The sequence below is a fragment of the Chaetodon auriga genome, chromosome 10 (genome assembly GCF_051107435.1).
Source record: "Chaetodon auriga isolate fChaAug3 chromosome 10, fChaAug3.hap1, whole genome shotgun sequence".
NCBI classification, from domain to species: domain Eukaryota; kingdom Metazoa; phylum Chordata; class Actinopteri; order Chaetodontiformes; family Chaetodontidae; genus Chaetodon; species Chaetodon auriga.
In genome coordinates, this window is record NC_135083.1 from 16,232,019 (window position 1) to 16,250,147 (window position 18,129).

Sequence of the window (18,129 nt, forward strand, 5' to 3'; positions counted from 1 at the left end):
CACCGTGGGTGGACAGACAAATATCACTGAATTACTTTTATAGTGAAGAAAAGTTAAAAACAGTATTATTGAAACGTAACTTGGACAATTAAAAAGGATGCATTTTTTTCTACGTGGGATAGCCTCGGAAAGTCCCGCTGAATCAAAAAGTATGTGTATCGTGAGTGAAATCGAGTTTGATGTGTTGCCCGGCACCCTCAATAATATGCACAGACATGGAGAACAAGAGAAGTGGGTCACTCACATATTTTCACACCATTATCACATAGAAGTGTTTTCCTTCTACTCCGCCACAGTTGTCCAAAGATGGCACCACTAAACAGTAGCCACTGTCTACATGCAAGTTATATGTCAGATAAACGCCGCTGTCTTTATAAAACGGAAAGAGCAGAAGGAAAGTCAAAGAAGATAGGTAGTGTCTTCAGTTTGTGGTGACCTTGTTTCATCTCTGCCTCTTCGGCATGGAGACAGCGCGGTCGGTATTCGCCAAACCTCCTTGCACCGTCTGGTCTGAACCGGTTCGGAAAGTGCGCGGTCTCGTGCGCACTGCAGACACCAAGCACTGATTCACACAGCACTCCGCGCGCCCCTTATTCCGCTTAGACCTCCCTCATTGGTTAGGATGGTCGCGGCTCGCCCACACCGCTTGTGCGCTGTTTGGACAATGAGAATGCCTGCGAATTGCGATTGGGTAATGCCCCTCCAAACCTTTTATTTTGGGGCAGGCCCCCTTTAATTCTGCACAGGAGCGCGGACAAGTGGAGTTGTAAACGAAGCGCGTGCACTTTTCAGCACCAGCATCTTGTGGATAGCAGCCAAACGGAGCACAGAGGGTTGTCGTTGTGTGCTATCTTAGTTCATTGTAACAAACCGACGACTTTGCGGTTTGCAACGCCAACAACCGCTGCGATCGCGGGAAAACTTTATTGGTAGTTTTGAGTCGGCAAGTGGGAGACATAAAGCGGCGCGGGTTGAGCCTAGTTTGCCCCGGTGGGCAAATAGTCAGTGCCAAGAGCTGCAACTCGTTTGAAAGAGACAAGTTTCTGTGTGTAAACAGACCGTTACTTTCGGCTCGCTCGTGTCGAATTCACGCGGTCTGGTTTCAACGAACGTCAACTGTGACTCCAGAAGACTACATGGCTACAAATGAAGGGAAACAAAGGTGATAAAGAAGATTTTTCATCCTAGCCGGTTCGGACCGGACAACGGTTGACTCGTGGTCCCGTTTTCAGCCACATCACAGCGTGCTCGCATCGCTAACCGCCGAGGTCTCCATTGTGTGAGCATCTGTGCGCTATTCCACTGCCGCCCGAGCCCCGGAGCACTCGCTACCATCATACACCTGCCGCCTCACACAACTACAACTGTAGTCGGATCTTTTTATTTTTTTTACTTTTTGAGTCTACTCATCCAAAATGTGCTCTCGGGTTTGGTTCGTAACCGACCGGCGTATCAGCCAGGAATATCCCCAACTCCAAATCCTCCGGGCTCTGAAGGAGCGCTGCGCCGACGAGGATGTTGAATTCCGCTCTCTCCTCATGGATCAAATCGTGCTAACGATCAGCGAGGGACAATTAGGCAAGTATTACTCAGTTAATCAAAGCAGTCGATGTCTGGTCGTAAACTGTGTTAACGATGCAGTGGATTGTTGTAGCTCACTGGTCTACGCGCTCCACAAAGTTAATGGCTGGTGGTCATTGTTTGGGGGCTTCGCTGCCGTAAAGCAAGTGCAGGGCTAGCCGGTGTGCCTATTAGCAAGGAAGCAAAGTGTAACCACAGCCGTGACCGCCTAACCCACTTTCCAGCTAGACTGCCTCAAGACCGAGGGGAGCGATGATTCCTGATTTAATTTCGCAGAACACGTCGTCGTGGATGATGATATTTATTAAAGAGCCAAAGCAGCAGGGAAATCGTTCTTCTCAATATTGTAGAAGCCTAGCCATTAAATCAGATGCATTTATTATTGAAAAACAGATTGAACTGATGCAATTTTTCTGCACATTGCGTCGCACTAACGTTGCAGTTGTAGGTTTTCCTATTCACCCACAAGTTAGCCTGTGTTTTTCGTGTGGATGCCAGGCACCAGGAACGTTTCCTTTCGAAAGAAAAGGACACAAGCATGTAAACATGTTTCACATGCAAACAGGGCCGTGAGAAGGCTAGTCGAGTTTGAGCGATCATTCAGGGTAATGATTTAACCAGCTCCCAAAGTCATATCTTTAAATGTGTCTCATTGTTAAACCAGAAGCACAAAAAACTATTGAGGATAAAGTCAGTCATAACCAGGAGCCGTTTATTGTTGTTACATGATAGATTACTGAAATTTGTACATTATCAAAACAGCTCTTCGAAACTACTCTGTCGGCTGTTCTGTGTATTTCACCTCTTCTGTGCTTTCGACATTATGTCATGATGACATAGGAGTGTTTTGTGGTCATTTTGGTACTGCTTTATCGAGAACGCACTGTTTACTGCTCGTTATGAAATGACAGCATTTTACATTATTGGTACAGGAGGCCTTGATAAAGATGATGGTAACAAGAGGAACTCTCAGCAAACACACACACGTGGAATTTGTCAAGGTGGTGTGAAATGGGGCTGTGTCACCAGATGAGAGGCGTGTGGGTCTCAATTAACACATAAAGGTGTTGGCTGGCAGCTGACATTGGCACAGGTTGAATAGTTGGGAGAGGATGTGGGATGAATAGAGCTGAGATTGGGCAGCAGGTCCCTCGCAGGCTTCATACTGTTTCAACAGGTCTACTGTACAGATCAGTCATGGCAAAGCTTTGTACTCAATACGGGGTTTCAAATGCCAACAATAGAGTATCAAAGTGGAGGGCATGGCATTTTAAGAAGATACACATGTTTGACATACCATAGTCCAACCAAAGGGATATTTGTGAACAAAAACTAATCCTAGAATTGGCTATTTGTGGCATTTGTACATACCATGTGAAAATTACATTCAAATGCAGCTTTTGCCACCATGGCTGCATAATTAGACCTAAAGAAGAGGCTACTCTGTAGATATTATGCATTTAAAATGCATCTAAATGATATAAATGCATTTAGTAGACACCCTGAAAATGTCAGCATATCATCCAATGAAGATAGGTAGGTAGACAGCTGTCTAGACCTGCAGCTTAGCAAGATACAGACAAGTGGAGCAGGGCAGTTAGCATGACCTGTAATCCGCACAGGCCCCAATTCTGCATAAAGTAAATGTCTTGCGAGTCTTGGTTTGACAAGGCAGTCCATCTGTGAAGATTGTCATTCATCCAGGTCATGGTACTTCGAAGTGCTTCCAAAGACAACTGGACTGTTTTGTGATTCTAGAAGATGTTTCGCCCCTAATCCACAAGGCTTCTACAGTTCTAACTGACTGCTTAGGAGTCTCAGGCATTTATCCTCTTCATCATAGCTCATCATCATAGCTCCACACAGCATCATGTGAGTCATTAGAGTCACGCGAGTACGGATGTGGCTGGCACAATAGGTGTTGATGGGTGATAATGGTTGGGTTGTTGACCGGCACAGAGGCGGAGCAACTCAGGTTGAAAGTATCAGCTGTCCTGTCCAGTGCCAAAACACCGGCTGACTACCATGCTAAGGTGACCAGTCTACTCAGTGACACAGCCACCTATGAGACACTGAAGCGAGATCCCACCAGCAGCTTTAAGAAGAAAGTAACTGACCACTATATTACCGTCTGTAGGTGGTTGTCAGACAGAGGTCTAGCAGGACTCATATGTGCTCCGGTGTGAGGTTGGTTCTGCTGGGGAGGGTGCTGTCCTGTAGCAGTCATTTCCTTACAGTCTTCACTGCTTCCAGGGTGGGGATGCATGTGAAGAGTGAGGTGACATCATAAGATACCATACTTAGAAATTTGACAATGCAGATTAACAGCCAGTGGACAGATGGGCCTTGGCAGACAGATTGGCTTGCTGCACAGGAAGCTGTAGAGTGCATACTCTGTGACTGGGGTGGAGAGGTCCGTACTCATCTTGTACACCTAGCATTACATGCAGCTTTTAGCTACATATGAATTACCCACACTTCATTTACACCCAGACTACAGAAACTCTGGAGTTGGAAGGTGCTTTCCGATGCATAATCCGAGCAGGAAATGGGAACTTGACCACATCATCTTTATGAGAAGAAAGTTGCTAGTCTCTTGCAATGTGCAGGCTCATTTGCATTAGCATAAACACACCTGCCGGAGGCAATAAGCTATAGACAATACATATGCAGTGACCGAGACAAGATAAAATGTGTATTGTTTGACCTTTACACATCATTTAATATGAATCAACAGGTTATCTCAGGAATTATAAAAGAGGAGGTATAGTTTCATGCCAAAATGAATTCATGGCTTTTCAAAGTAAAAATCATATGGGCAACAGATATAAAACGATAAGCCTCACAAGTAGTAGATGCTGCATTAACAACTAAAGCCAAAAAAGAAGTTATTGCACATGTATTATTTGTTTTAAGTCAGAATGTGTTCAGAATCCTAAACCTGATAACACCTTTACGGCCTGCTGTTTCAAAGGTTTCTCCTGCTCATGGCTCATTTGTGTGTTCTCAAGTCAGGTTGAGGTCCACATTTCACACAAGTTAATGGGTTCAATGTGTCCCCAGGAGGAGAGTTGTGTACACACACACACACTGTTTTATTTTAATGACCAATGAAGACCCGTCACATAAGACAGCCAAACCCAGCATTCAGCCAGCTAGAGACATTTCACATCCCATGATTTGCACTGTGAGACGTTTAAACAGAGACCGGATATGAATTGATGTTACAGTCCTTTGTGATCCTTGCACCTGCCAGTGGGCACATGTTTACCCCAAACATGATGAATGCAACACTTCTATGTCAGTGAACAGGAAGATGCAACACTAAAGCATAACTGTGAGTGTGTATCAGGATCAACACACATGTGGTTGGGTTACTGTAGCTTTAATTGCAGCCCTTGTTTGGTTATTTATAAAGCACGACCTCCCCATTTCATGAGAACTGACACTATATGATGATCGGCAGTATGGCATAGCTTTTAATTTGATATAATCTATATTGCAGACAGGTATAGCCGTTGTTTACCCCAAACTATAGATATTTGTCGCAAAATAACAGTTCCCTTTTATCAATGCTTAGAAAATACAGTGTGTTAAGTTTTATGATAATAAAGAGTGTACGGTCTTTATAGGGCTGAGACTTGATTACACATTTACAGCCCCAAAGGACAACCACTCGTCAGTTAGTCTGTGGTATCTCATTTATCACATGGAGCCTGAACAGGTATATTTGCATTGGTGCTGCTAAAGAGGCTCACAGTACTTGCTGTGTGTGTGTGTGTGTGTGTGTGTGTGTGTGTGTGTGTGTGTATATATATATATATATATATACTGTTTAACCATGCAACAACAGCATTTCTTACATTTTAATTTACCCTACACCCCACAAACATATTTTGGCTCCTAGGTACATATTCCACACAAGGCAACATACCTTAATGTCACATACTGAGTTGTAAGTATTAAATTATTACTAGCTGCGTCAACAGACAAGGAGCTGACTTGAAAAATCATTTTCACTGTTGCTGTTGTACCTGGAAACACTATCCATAGAATAGCAGATCCTTATTAGGCCATGAGTGGCTGACACGTCTTTCCATATCAAATCTGACTATGTTGCCGTGAATGCTCTGAATTTTTTTATATATGGTCATTCCACAAATAAGCACTTTTGTTTGTAATTTGCATAGTTGCAGCAGTACTAGCCAAAGAGAACAGTGTCTGCTCTATGATTACTGGACTATAAACCTCCTGACTTCATACTTTCACATGCTGAATACTGTTGCATCACTGTAAAATAACTGTGGTGGGAATAGGCTGCAAGTGACCACAAACCCACAAATATCATTGAGGGAATGAAGGTGCATTTTTCTGTCATACCACATACATTGCACACCCCACAAGAGAGGCAATGAAAGTTGACAGCAGCCATCAACCTAAAACTTCTGGACTTGCCAGTATTACCACCTTCTCGGCCAGATGTCGAAGAGTCATTTGGAGATGTTACAGAAACATCAGTTAAACAAGCAGCAGTTTATTGTTTGTTTGTCTGGATCAGCCAGTGTTGGTGGTGAATACAAAATATTTCCTACCCAGCATTATGTCAGAAATATAGAAATAGCCATTCAATAAGGCTTGGCAAAACAGTGTAAAAGAAGATTCATTCTGCCTCTGTCCCCAAGTACTTACTACTCCATTCCCTACAAGTTCATTACAAAATTGGCTGTCATCACATTAAAACATCATCATACAGTATGACCAAGTTAAATCTCATCTGAAACATAATACAGTCTTATAGAATTACATCCCAGCTCTGAACCAGACTAAGAAATGGCTCTTTGTCAGTAGTGGTTTAAAGTGTTGAGCTGCTCCTTAGCGTTGCTAAATGTGTTTGTTGTTTCATGATATGTCTTGCTTGCCTCAGTCAGTTCAAGTAATGTAACTGGCACAGTAGCTATCAGCGGTACAGTGCACAGGCTAACTCACAGAGGATATGCAGGTTTACATGGCCTCTGTGCTCCTGAACAAAAGTTTTTCTTTTTTTTCTTTTTTCTTTTTTTTTTGCTTGGCCTCACAGTGGGCCTACAGTAAATGTTTTTGTCTGATGTGTGTCACTGATGACAGATATGCAAATGGACACTGAAGGCATTGTTAGCCCAAACCAAACCAGAAGCAACCATGGGGAATCCTGCTGCCCTATCAGGCTAATTTAGACAGGATACCCAGACTGAGATTGCATTCAGGCCTGGCAGGACCCATCAGCCAAACACTGGCACAGCGTCTGTCGGCATCGCCAGCTTTGTGACGTTGCAGCGGTATGCATAGAATGCTTGTCATGCTTGTTAGCTTTGTCAGGCAGATTGAAAACGGGACACACATATACAGTCTATTGAACCATAAAAACAGGACGGGCTGTCGTAGAGGTAAGAAAAATCTGTTGTAAATCAGTTGTAGCTATAAACACCCACCCACACTAAATGTCAACGCTGTCACACAAAAACCTATGTTGCCTTTGTTGTACGCCAAATGGTCAGGAGGGTTTCTGAATGTTTTTGCAATGGTCACATGACGGGCAGCGCAGTGCACACGAACACTTGCACAAATGAATAGCACTGATTCATCTGGCTGCCTCATTGGTCTCTGTTTGGTTCCCCTAGAGATCGAGACGAGCACCATAAACAGTGAATACTGTCAGTCAAAAAGCATGAGACCAGATCCCCTGACACTTCCCACTGTAACACCGCTCAGTGCTCTCAGTGGCTGCACAATCAGATCAGTGTGTGAGAGTGTTGAATAGGGCTGGAGAGACAGTGAATCTTCATGCCTCTGTGCCACTGTGAGGAGGAGGAGGAGGAGAAAAAGGGAGGGGTGGCAGTCTTGGCATCATACTCCTTTCTTCTGGATTTCCTCCTCCCCTCCCTCCCTTCCTCTATGTTAAGGCTACAAGACATCCCTGACCTTCACTGCCTGCTGTCTCCCCCGTTTCCCCGTGCACCTGTCTGCACAGAATGACCCTCACGACCAGTGCTGGTCCCACCCATTATACACGCTTACTGCACAGTGCATCCGCTGGCACACCAATAGCTGTCTGCCGGATGTTATTACGTATGCAGCAGCCATCAAGCTTCTCGTGACCCCTTGTGATCTCAGCCAGTGGCGCTGTCACTATTGTGAGCCTGCAGATTCTAAGATGGCTGAAATTTAGGTCATGGTAGAGGTGAAGTGCTGTGCCAGTGACAAGTGTGTCTCCACCCCTCTCTCGCTTACATACACGTATATACTGTGTGTGCATACCCACACGTACACACAGGTTTTTGTTTCCACCCAATCTGTTCATCCTAATGAGCTGTTGGGTCGCCTCGCCTGCTCAAAATCTCACAGTCTGTCTCTGTTTCCTGTTCTCATCCAGGGTGACAAAGTAACACCAGTCACCAGTAAAATGCTGCCAAAATTTTGGCAATGGCTGGTGAATTTGCCATCTGTGTTTGGCAAATCTCAAGCCAGTATTCTGTTATTTCAAAATCTTGTTCTGTTCTGCAGATCCAGATAGCTGTTGATAGAGGCTGGAGATGGCTAGTGAATGTTGAACTTTGCCAGATTTTTTGTCTTGTCAAAAAGTTAGTGTATACCAAGTCACGCCAGCTTTACTCCTGCCACCGTACTCTACAAGCTTCTTTTTGTTTAGTCTCCCATTTTCCATGGCTTGTACATGCTGTGCTGAATTGAAACGGCTGATCAGTGTTCAGTTGGCCTGTTGTATTCCCTTAGCCTACATTTACATAATAAAAGTGGTGTCAGCCTGAGACATTGAAAACCAATGTCAATTTGACTTTCAGTAAACCAAAACCATGAATTTCAGATGACAATGATTATGCATTGTGATAGGATCAAGAATTATTACCATTTAAATCAAGGAATGGTGGACTAGAGAGTAATCTGAAATCCTTTAAGACCTAAATAAACACTTTGTTGCACACGGTTTAATGTTTCTAATCGTGATTTCCTCCCTGAAGTGTGTTCATGTGTGATTAAATTCAAGATAAACACCCTTGGGGTTTTAAACGTCTCTCCCTACCCCACTGCCCTACTTTCAGGCAAAGTGGTGTATCAGCAAGGATATCTCTGTCTCAGGCAGAGGGGATTGGCGTATTGGCCTACACGGCAGAGGAGCTGGCAGAACTGCAGGGGAGGACTGTGTATGAATACGGACAGCATGTAAATAATCTTATCAGCTGGCCTGGCAGGTTCCAAATTCATGGCTTAACATCACCAGCCTTGGCGACAGGAGCAGTGTCCACAAACAGTCTCCATAAGAGGAGAAGTCTTTTCCACCAGTGGAAGGATTCCAAGTCTCACCAATCTCTTTCCCAATGTTTCCTGCTACTGTAAATAACATTTTTAGGATATAACAGTAGTTGTTACAAGCCAGGCGTTGCACTGAAGAACTTACTGTATGATCAGGTCCAGAGTGTTTTATAATTTGTATACCCTAAGGGGACAAATGAATTGCTAACTCATAAATGATTTTTGTCTAATGACGGTCACCTTGTTTCCACTCCGCAGGTCTGCGAGTGGAGCAGGAACTGGTGACATCTTATCCACAGGTGGTGGTGGTACGGGTGCCCACGCCCTGGGTGCAATCAGATAGTGACATCACCGTGCTGCGCCACCTGGAGAAGATGGGCTGTCGGCTGATCAACAGGCCCCAGGCCATACTCAACTGCGTCAACAAGTTCTGGACCTTTCAGGAGCTGGCCGGCCACGGTGTTCCCCTTCCTGACACCTTCTCCTACGGTAAGTGAATACCTGCCATTCGTCTTTTTTACAGTGTTGACATGCTGTGGTCGCGCTGTTGTTGTAACTAAGTCTGAAGCAGTGTGTTTCTCCATGACTATACTCAGCAGGTCAGCTGATGAATGTGAATGTGATGAATTAATACATCTACTTCAAGGGTGTGGACAGCACATACTGGCCTTCAGTTGGATGATGCCACTGCATTGTCCCTCATGTGCAGACGGCAGAATGCAGGCTGTAATTCCTGAGCAGAGCACATAAATGCACAAATGAATTAACACCCCGGCTCTAATAGAGGTGTCCATCACAGCGTGCTGGACAGCTTCGTGAAAGAAGTCCCACAGACCCACTCAGCCCAGCTTCCAAGTGTAGATTCAGTTTCTGTATGAATTGTTTCCACCATGCTTGGTGTTTAATGAAAAAACAGTAAAAAAAAAAAAAAAGTGATTTAGTCAAATTAAGTGACAGTGAATAAACACAAGATAGAGATCATGAGAAACAAAGTAGATGTAAATGCCGTCTCTTAATATGTATAAACAAATTATAAAGGAATAAAACTTCATAATCTGTAGTCAAATGGATATTAGCGTTAACACTAGCACTGCTGTGTTAAGCATGTTTTTTTGACATTTCAATTACATTAGTTGCATCACAGGCTTTAGGCCACATGTGTCTGTATGGCAGATTAATAAATCATCAGTCAGATGATCACTGTTCCACCGCAGTTACTCAGACAGAACTCCTATTCATACGTGGACAAATCCTCACGGCTGTCCTCTAAACCATATATGTTTATCTTTTTCACATTTTCTCAAACACCTACCTCCCTGCCTAACCTACTGATGAAGGTTACACGAGGACACACAAATCACAACGCAAGCCAGGCGGCTGTCTTTAGTTGTTGTAGTTTGCTGATTTTATAAGACGTAACAAAGGCTGACAAGCAGCACCACACATTTCTTTCTGTTTCCGAAAACTCCACAGTGCTGTGTTGTTTGTGAAAGCAGAAAGGGAAGGATACAGACAGAGAAAGAAAGAGGAGGGGGTGTTTGGCCTACATTCCATTTGTCTCTCCGCACAGTAGGCCAGGCAATGCATGCAGAGCGGCTGTAGAGCTTATGTAACATCCCCCCTCTAAACCCCCACCCACCCCAATGCCCCACCCCATGCCCTCCTCATGATTTTTCAAAATAAAACATGCCCTCGCCTCTCTTCAGCTCTCCACCTCAGCGGCTTATGATGTGGTCGGGCCCACATTTGCTGTCTGCTCTCGCCCATCCTCCTCTCCCTATGTTCTTTCCCCCTCTCTCTGAAAACACATGTGAATCAGTGCATCTGGAAAAAGGCTGTGTGACAGCGTCGTTCACATCTGTTCCCTTGACTGAATTCCAGAGGAGAGCGGACAGGCACACAAAGATGGAGAGAGAGACAGGGAAGTGGAGATGGAGAAAACGAGGGGAAAGAAAGAATTAACACCTCCCATTTTTCCAATATTTCTGACACATTATTTCAATGACTCCTCAAGCCAAAGCAGAGAGAGCTCAAGCTGAAGCTCAGCCCTTGCTACGGGCTGCCATTCTGAACCCTGGTCAGCTGCTTCACATTAACGCCTCCTTCACCGACCGCTCTGTTCCAATCTCATGAATCAAGCAGCAAAATAAGTATAAGCTCAGGACAAGCCGTGCTGTTTTGAGTCACTTCTGTTGCCATAGCAACGGGCCACATCCCCTCCCCCCACCCAGCTCAGTCGACTGTAATGTGTGAACCATGCTATCAAAGCAAGGACAAGTTTTTAATATATTATACGCCTCTGTGTGTGTGTGCGCGCGTGTCTTCTTCGTGTATGTGTGCATGGGTGTTTCCCAGGAGGGCACGACAACTTCCGCAAGATGATTGACGAGGCAGAGCCGCTGGGCTACCCTGTGGTGGTGAAGAACGCACGTGGCCACAGAGGTAAGACCATCAGGCTGTGTTTTCCCGTCACGAGCTCTGTTCACCGCACCACACCTCAGAGATCTGCACGCTGCGGGCCCCTAATGGCAGCTCAGTCCACCCTCATATGAAATTCATTGACAGAGTGTTAACTGATTAGGACTGCGGTGCTGCAACAGACACAAAACAGAAGCTTGTAATGCTTGCAGTGTGGCTGCGGGGTTAGTTTACACATTGACCCTAGTTTCCTCATTTTGCCTGAATACACAGGGGGCTTCTGTGGGAAGATTCAGCCTTGTCATTAATGTTGTGCTTCCAAGAGATAAGTCCCAGTGTCTGTCGACCCATTAGTCCCACCATTCATGGTTATCGACACTTGACTGGCTCTGCCATTGTGTGAAGGAATAACAATGGCATCGCAGTGCATTGTTAGGGAAAGCAGCCGTTGGTCAACACTAACTTGACCCTTTTTATGGAGTTCGGCATCACATGGGTCGCTTTCCTCCCTTCTGCGGTTGACTGTTGACATTGGCTGAAGTCCAGCCAGCCTTCTTTCTCATGAGCAAACAACAACTGAAAAGGGTTTTTTCAAAACTTTAAGAATCATTGGTATTAATTGGTCTATACTACACCCCAAATTTAGATTGAATGTGCTCTTCCTGGGCAGTTGTTGGGTTGTGAAATATTACAGTTCACGAGTAGTGTATGCCTTCGGGTGCACATTGTCCAAACAATACATCATCAACACAAAGTAGTCATGTTCACACTGAGTCACAGGACCATCATTCCTTGCTTGTCTTGTTTTTGACTTTTGACTGTCCATCTTCACATCGTCATGATGTTACCAAGGGATTGCCTTGTCATCTTGTTCGGATTGTCACTTAGACACAATGTGCACGTACACATACAGCAAGCACATGATGCTTTTCCCTGGTGCTGGAGCACAGGTCAGAGGGCTTGACAACCAGGAGACGGAGCCAAAAGGTGCTAATTAAAACAGGCGTCTTCTATCCTCTGTGAGAAGCAATATCTGTGGCTGCTAAGAGGAGTGTCCTATCCATTATATAACAAACAGGAACTGACATGAGACTTGGTCAGCAGAAGCAGCTACTTGTCAGCAAAACTCTGAGGAAGTAATCCAAGCTCAGCTAATATTACGCAAACATCAGAGCCTGCAAACATCTTATTTTCATGGGTAGTAATCCAGATAGCCTTAACACGTCCTTCCTTCCCTCTCCCAGGCAAGGCTGTGTTCCTGGCTCGGGACAAACACCACCTGACAGATCTGTGCCACTTGATCCGCCACGACACCCCCTACCTGTTTCAGGAGTACGTCAAGGAGTCGCACGGCCGTGATGTGCGGGTGGTCCTGGTGGGCGGCCGTGTCATCGGCTCAATGCTACGCTGCTCCACTGATGGTCGCATGCAGAGCAACTGCTCCCTGGGTAGGCAGACCCCTGAGAGTCAATAATGACATATTGAATTTCTCAACCATTGAACACTATTACACACGTTACTGAACTCATGCCCCCTTCTCTTCATTACAGTCATCAACAGTGCCAGCACTGCTGCGCTGTGACACCTTTTAAAAAACTAGTTTATATTTAATGTGGTTACTTTTAACATAATGATTATTTGAATCATATGAAATCTGTCTTGAGTTGCCTTGAGTGTTGCAATGTTTTATTTCTAGTCCTGTGGTTAAATGTGCCTCACTGTTATTGGGGAACTAAAGCTGTTCTGGTTATTATTAAGATTTAGAGACAGAGCAGTTCAGGAAGTAGGTTATTTTTAGACATATAAACGTGAAAGTAAAACATGGGCATTAAGTTTTAACAAAGAATAGGGGAAAAAAAAAAAACAGGAACCGTGTTGTATTTCACTCAGCTGCTGCTCTGTGAGCCACATTTAAGGTGTCACTGGATGGGTCTAATCACTCCTGTGTATGAGGACAATATTTAACAGTGTGAAATCAACAAGCTTGTCCTGAATCTGCCGCAGAAACAGCAGCATTCCAGCTGATGAGACTGATTCTTAACATCAGAGCAGGAGCAGTTTTGGTCCAGTTGAGGCTGTAATGTGCTGTGACAGATTTAGGACATCAGTCATCAGATTATTCTGCGTTTATGTAACAGCTGATGTTGACACTTGCGCTGACTCTAGGTGGATCTGAGGTGGTATTTGAGTCTATGGCACTGTAATTTACAAATAGCAAAATTCCTCTGAAATATTTCTTAAATCTTCCACATATATTTTTGTAGGATTGCTCTTGGTTGAGTACTTTTGACAATCTGGATGGATTGTGGTGGGTATTAACCAGCTTGATGTCTCTTTGGATTGTTAGGTGGTGTAGGTATGATGTGCCCCCTGAGCGAGCAGGGTAAACAGCTGGCCATCGAGGTGTCTAACATCCTCGGCATGGATGTGTGTGGCATTGACCTCCTGCAGCTCAACGATGGCTCGTTTGTGGTCTGCGAGGCCAATGCAAACGTGGGCTTCATCGCCTTCGACCAGGCCTGTGGCATGGATGTAGCGGGCATCGTCGCCGACTACGCCCTGTCGATGCTTCCCAGCCGCCTCACCCGTAAGATGTCCCTGCTGTCCGTCGTGTCGAGCACCAGCGAGACAAGCAGCGAGCCTGAGGTGTGCCCCGTGCCCGCTGGCGGCGGCTCGCTACCCGAGGCCGTGTGCAACATGAGCGTGGGTTCTACCTCCAGTGAGAGCGACCCGGAGCTGGCCGAGCCCCCCCAGTCCTCGCCACGCAAGTCCACGGCCCCCAACCTGCCGGACCTCCCCGACCTCCCAGATCCAGCCTACAACTTCAACACCCTCCTCGCCAATGAGATCAAACTATTGACTGAGTGAGATTCAAGCAGCGCCATGCACCCACAAACGGCACAAATACACAACAAGCATACACACGCCTGTACGTATGGCAACAGACATTCCTTTTAACACATATCAATCCAAAAACTATTACGACATAAGTTGTTAAATGCAAAACAAGAGCAGAGGAAAACAGGACACATGTACAGACACAGAAAAACAAACACCAAAACATGAGCCTTCTGCTACCAAATCCCTTCCAAAAAAAAAAGAAAAGAAACAAAGATCTGAGGCTGCTCCCCTGACTCTCCTCGCTTTGCACCTCTACTCCCAAACCTCACTATCCAAACTTAGCTTACACTGCAGCATGGTGGCGAGAGTGGGATATAATACATATGATAACTGCCAAACTGGCCTAGTTTCCTTTTTCAAAATAGTGAGGGTGAAGGTGTTTGTTTTTTGGGGTGGGTGTGGGATTCCCATAGAGGCATACACCTGCCTGCCTGTACTTTTATCCTCATGATACAATGACATTATCTAAAGAGGAATCTACAGTATGATGTCATAAAAAGGGGTTTCCTGCTGAGACTGTAGTCAGGTTTGGTGGATTGGAGGCGAAATGAAGTGTTTTTTTGTTATTTTTTATTTTTTTTAATTCAGTGATTAGCTCCTTGCAGGAGAAATAAATCTTAATACTTGGCACATTATACTGTCAGTTCCAATGTAGCAATGAAGTGTACCTTCCAAGGACACAGAACAGAATGGGGACCATCCTGCTGCAACTGGAGATGGAGGAATTTCATGTCAAATTTACTGCTAATAACGAAGTGATGAATTCACTCCACACTCAATATGCCATATGATGTAAATCCAACTAAATCAGATTGTATACACAGTATTTTTCTTACCAGGTTCGCATGAAATAAATCCTTATAATTAAAAAATGCAACTTTGAATCAGTGATGTTAAAATGTAGCTGGAGCTGCAGCATCGACAGTGACCAACACTACTTACCCATCGCACCTGAACATCATCCCAGGTGCAAACATAAATGAACGTTTCTGTTCACTGTGAAGGAAGCAGACCAACGGAAACGTAAGCAAACCTGCCCTAACCTGTGCAAGGTGGTAGAAATAACAAGCCCAGCAGCAGTTCTGTGAAAGTCACAACCTGGAATATGAAAATGAGTTGAGTGCCATTACTTGATTTTTAATTTTACATTCCTACCTAGCTTGTTTGATTAGCCTTACCAGCAGCAGCAGTCTGCTGCTTTTTAAAATTCATTCAATGTCTAGCACTTTATGATAAACTAATGCATTTTTTTTCTCTCTCACTCAGATGACATATTTAGGAAACATGATACAGAGTGTGAACAAAATATACCTCAAAACAGTGACTTCTCACTGCCATAGGATGACAGATATTCAGACATACAATACATATCAGCCAGGATCCTTGTGATTTTCAAATGGCCCCTGATATACCAGGTGTTCCTTCCCTTTATGTCTATGAGCTAAAAAGGTAGTTGTGTATTATTTTCTATTTCCTTTTTTTTTAGCTTTTTTGTAAATATTTAGGCAGTGAATTAGCTTCAGTGCATGCTAGTATCCAGCTGATGAAACTGGAATGGCTGAAAAAACTGCCAGCGTTGAAATTTTCATAAGCTATTGTGGACAAACTTGTTTGTACAGACCTGCAGTACTGAAAGGCTGACACTGAAATTTGGTGCTAACATTTCTGGATTTGGTTAGATGTGATTTCTCAGTCTGATATGATTTGTAGATTTTAGTTTTTATTGTTTTCATCTTGTTTTTTGATAAAAAAAACAAAAAACAAAACATAGCATCCTAACTTACAAAATCTGTTGGCATGATGTATAAATACAAAATGGACACTATATTTTTGCAGTCTCTTTGAATAGAATGTTACTTTTTCTTTCTTTAGAAAAGAAAGGAAAAACAAAAATCCAGGGATTTCAGTGGCCAAGAGCTTGTTGCTTACGTTTTTTGTTCCTGTTGATTTACCTCCTGTGCGCCTTGTGAAATCAACACAGAGGTTCACTGAGAATAATTTACAGCTCTGATCAAAAGCACAAATGTAAACCCTAAGTTGTTGTAGTGGCGTCCACGTTTTTCGGCTCATAACCCTTTCTGTTGAACACAACTCAGGGAAGCAGCCTGGATCTCACCCCTGACCCCCAAAGGCACGACATATCCATCCGAGCAAGAGACATGTCAGAAACACATCACACACCCACAGGCAGACAGAAACACAAACAACAATGAAAAAAAGGTTGTAAACTACAGTATGAGACAATGTGGTGTATACCATGGTTAACATGCACTTTTTTTCCTTGCTTGTTTTATATTGTTCCTTGTTCTCTTCCTAATTTATGGTATTTTTAAAGAAAAAAAAAGTGGTTTGTGTGCACTAATATTGTCTCAATAAAGTGAAACCGCTGTGGAGCTTGATTTTATTTTCCTTTCTTGTGGGCCAAACTTACTCACTGCCTGGCATCTAAAAGGCCTGCTTGAGGGTGCCAAATCAAAACCCACCAGACAACAGGAAAGGCAGCTTTTATTTAAAGTCTGCTGTCAAGTGATCACAGTGGCTCCACTGAGAATAACACCATTTAGACGACTGTGATGTTGTCCGGTATCTACATACTGAAAGTGTCTGACAAGCAAACTGTGAAATCCGCTGATGTCCGCTCTCGGTGGGCTTGATCATCACCAGGCCACATCCCAACATGAAAGCTTATATGGGCGAACTATCTCCAGTTGTTGTTGTCCCCCATTTTTTTAAGTCTTTGTCTTTGTATTGAAGCCTGTGTCATCCTACATTGTGTGTGTCAGTGTAAATCAAAGATCACGTTTCCATTCAAGACATGAGAAAGACAGCCATGGGAAAGATGTTCATATCTCTCTTACAGCCCCTGTTGTTTAAATCTGGATTTTACACATCATCCATACGCAGGCAGAGTACGTCTAGCCATCAGAGGTTCATTTAACTGTGCCCGAACAACTTTCAAAATGCCTTTTCACTGTCTGGTTTCCTTTGGGAGCATTGATTTGAGGATCGTAGTTGAGTCAGGTGGGTTTCTTTCTGCCTGGTCTTCATGGATCATTGATGAAGTGGATACACAGGCATGGAAGCGACTGAAAGAAATGGGTACTGCATGCTAGGGACACAAGGAAGGAAAACAAAAACGTGTGTAAATCAGGAAATGGTGGAAAGTGTTGTGGTCTGTGCAGTGCTTGGCCAGCCTGGAACAAACTCATAGGGACCTGTGGACTAGTCACTGTGTAAACAACAGAGCACAAGGTTACTATTTAATTCCAAACTGCTGCTAATGTATATTTGGCTCAAAAATGAAAAAGGGAATACACGGAAACCCAAGCGTTTCTGTCTTTTGCTGCCTCTCAACACATAAAAATGAATCTGAATGCCAAAAAAAACAAACATTTTGTGGTATAATTCAGTACTAATAACACTAGCAGTGAGATGATTTTCAAAGTGATTCTTTGTTTTGATATAATGAATAAATGTTTCAGAATTGTATATAATGTGTAGAATTTCACTGCAATCACTGGGTTCATTTTACGTTAGTGTGTTTCAAAATGAGCCTGAGGTTTGCTTAAAGGTTTACAATATACTTTGATTTTTGCAGGAGGAATATGCAATGTTTATGCTTCAGTCAAATGCAGCTCTCTGCTGATGAGACACAGACATTAGAAATTTTTAATTCTATCTGCATCTATGGTCATCTGATGAAGAGGTTTTGGACTGCTTGGTACGAGATGAGCAAAAACATTGCATAAAAAAGTTTTTAGCAAATGCCCTCACCATCATTCTGTTCTGTATGATTCTGACAGTGTTACAAACTGGATCCCAAATCCATGTAATTCACAAATGTGCAAAATGATGTAAATATATATCCCTTGTTTTTTAGATGAAAATAAAGATGAGTCATTATTCAAAACCAATGAGAAGGCG

At 43.8% G+C, this 18,129-nt stretch overlaps 1 protein-coding gene across 1 annotated transcript; it reads left to right on the forward strand.

Annotated features, from left to right (window-relative positions):
• The first annotated feature begins 550 nt into the window (after nt 1–550).
• rimkla (ribosomal modification protein rimK-like family member A) lies at nt 551–18,119 on the forward strand. The gene is made up of 5 exons (XM_076741857.1): nt 551–1,578; nt 9,145–9,375; nt 11,242–11,328; nt 12,549–12,752; nt 13,652–18,119. The coding sequence occupies exons 1-5, from the start codon at nt 1,416–1,418 to the stop codon at nt 14,170–14,172; spliced, it is 1,206 nt and encodes a 401-aa protein (XP_076597972.1). The 5' UTR covers nt 551–1,415; the 3' UTR covers nt 14,173–18,119.
• The last annotated feature ends 10 nt before the right edge of the window (nt 18,120–18,129 follow it).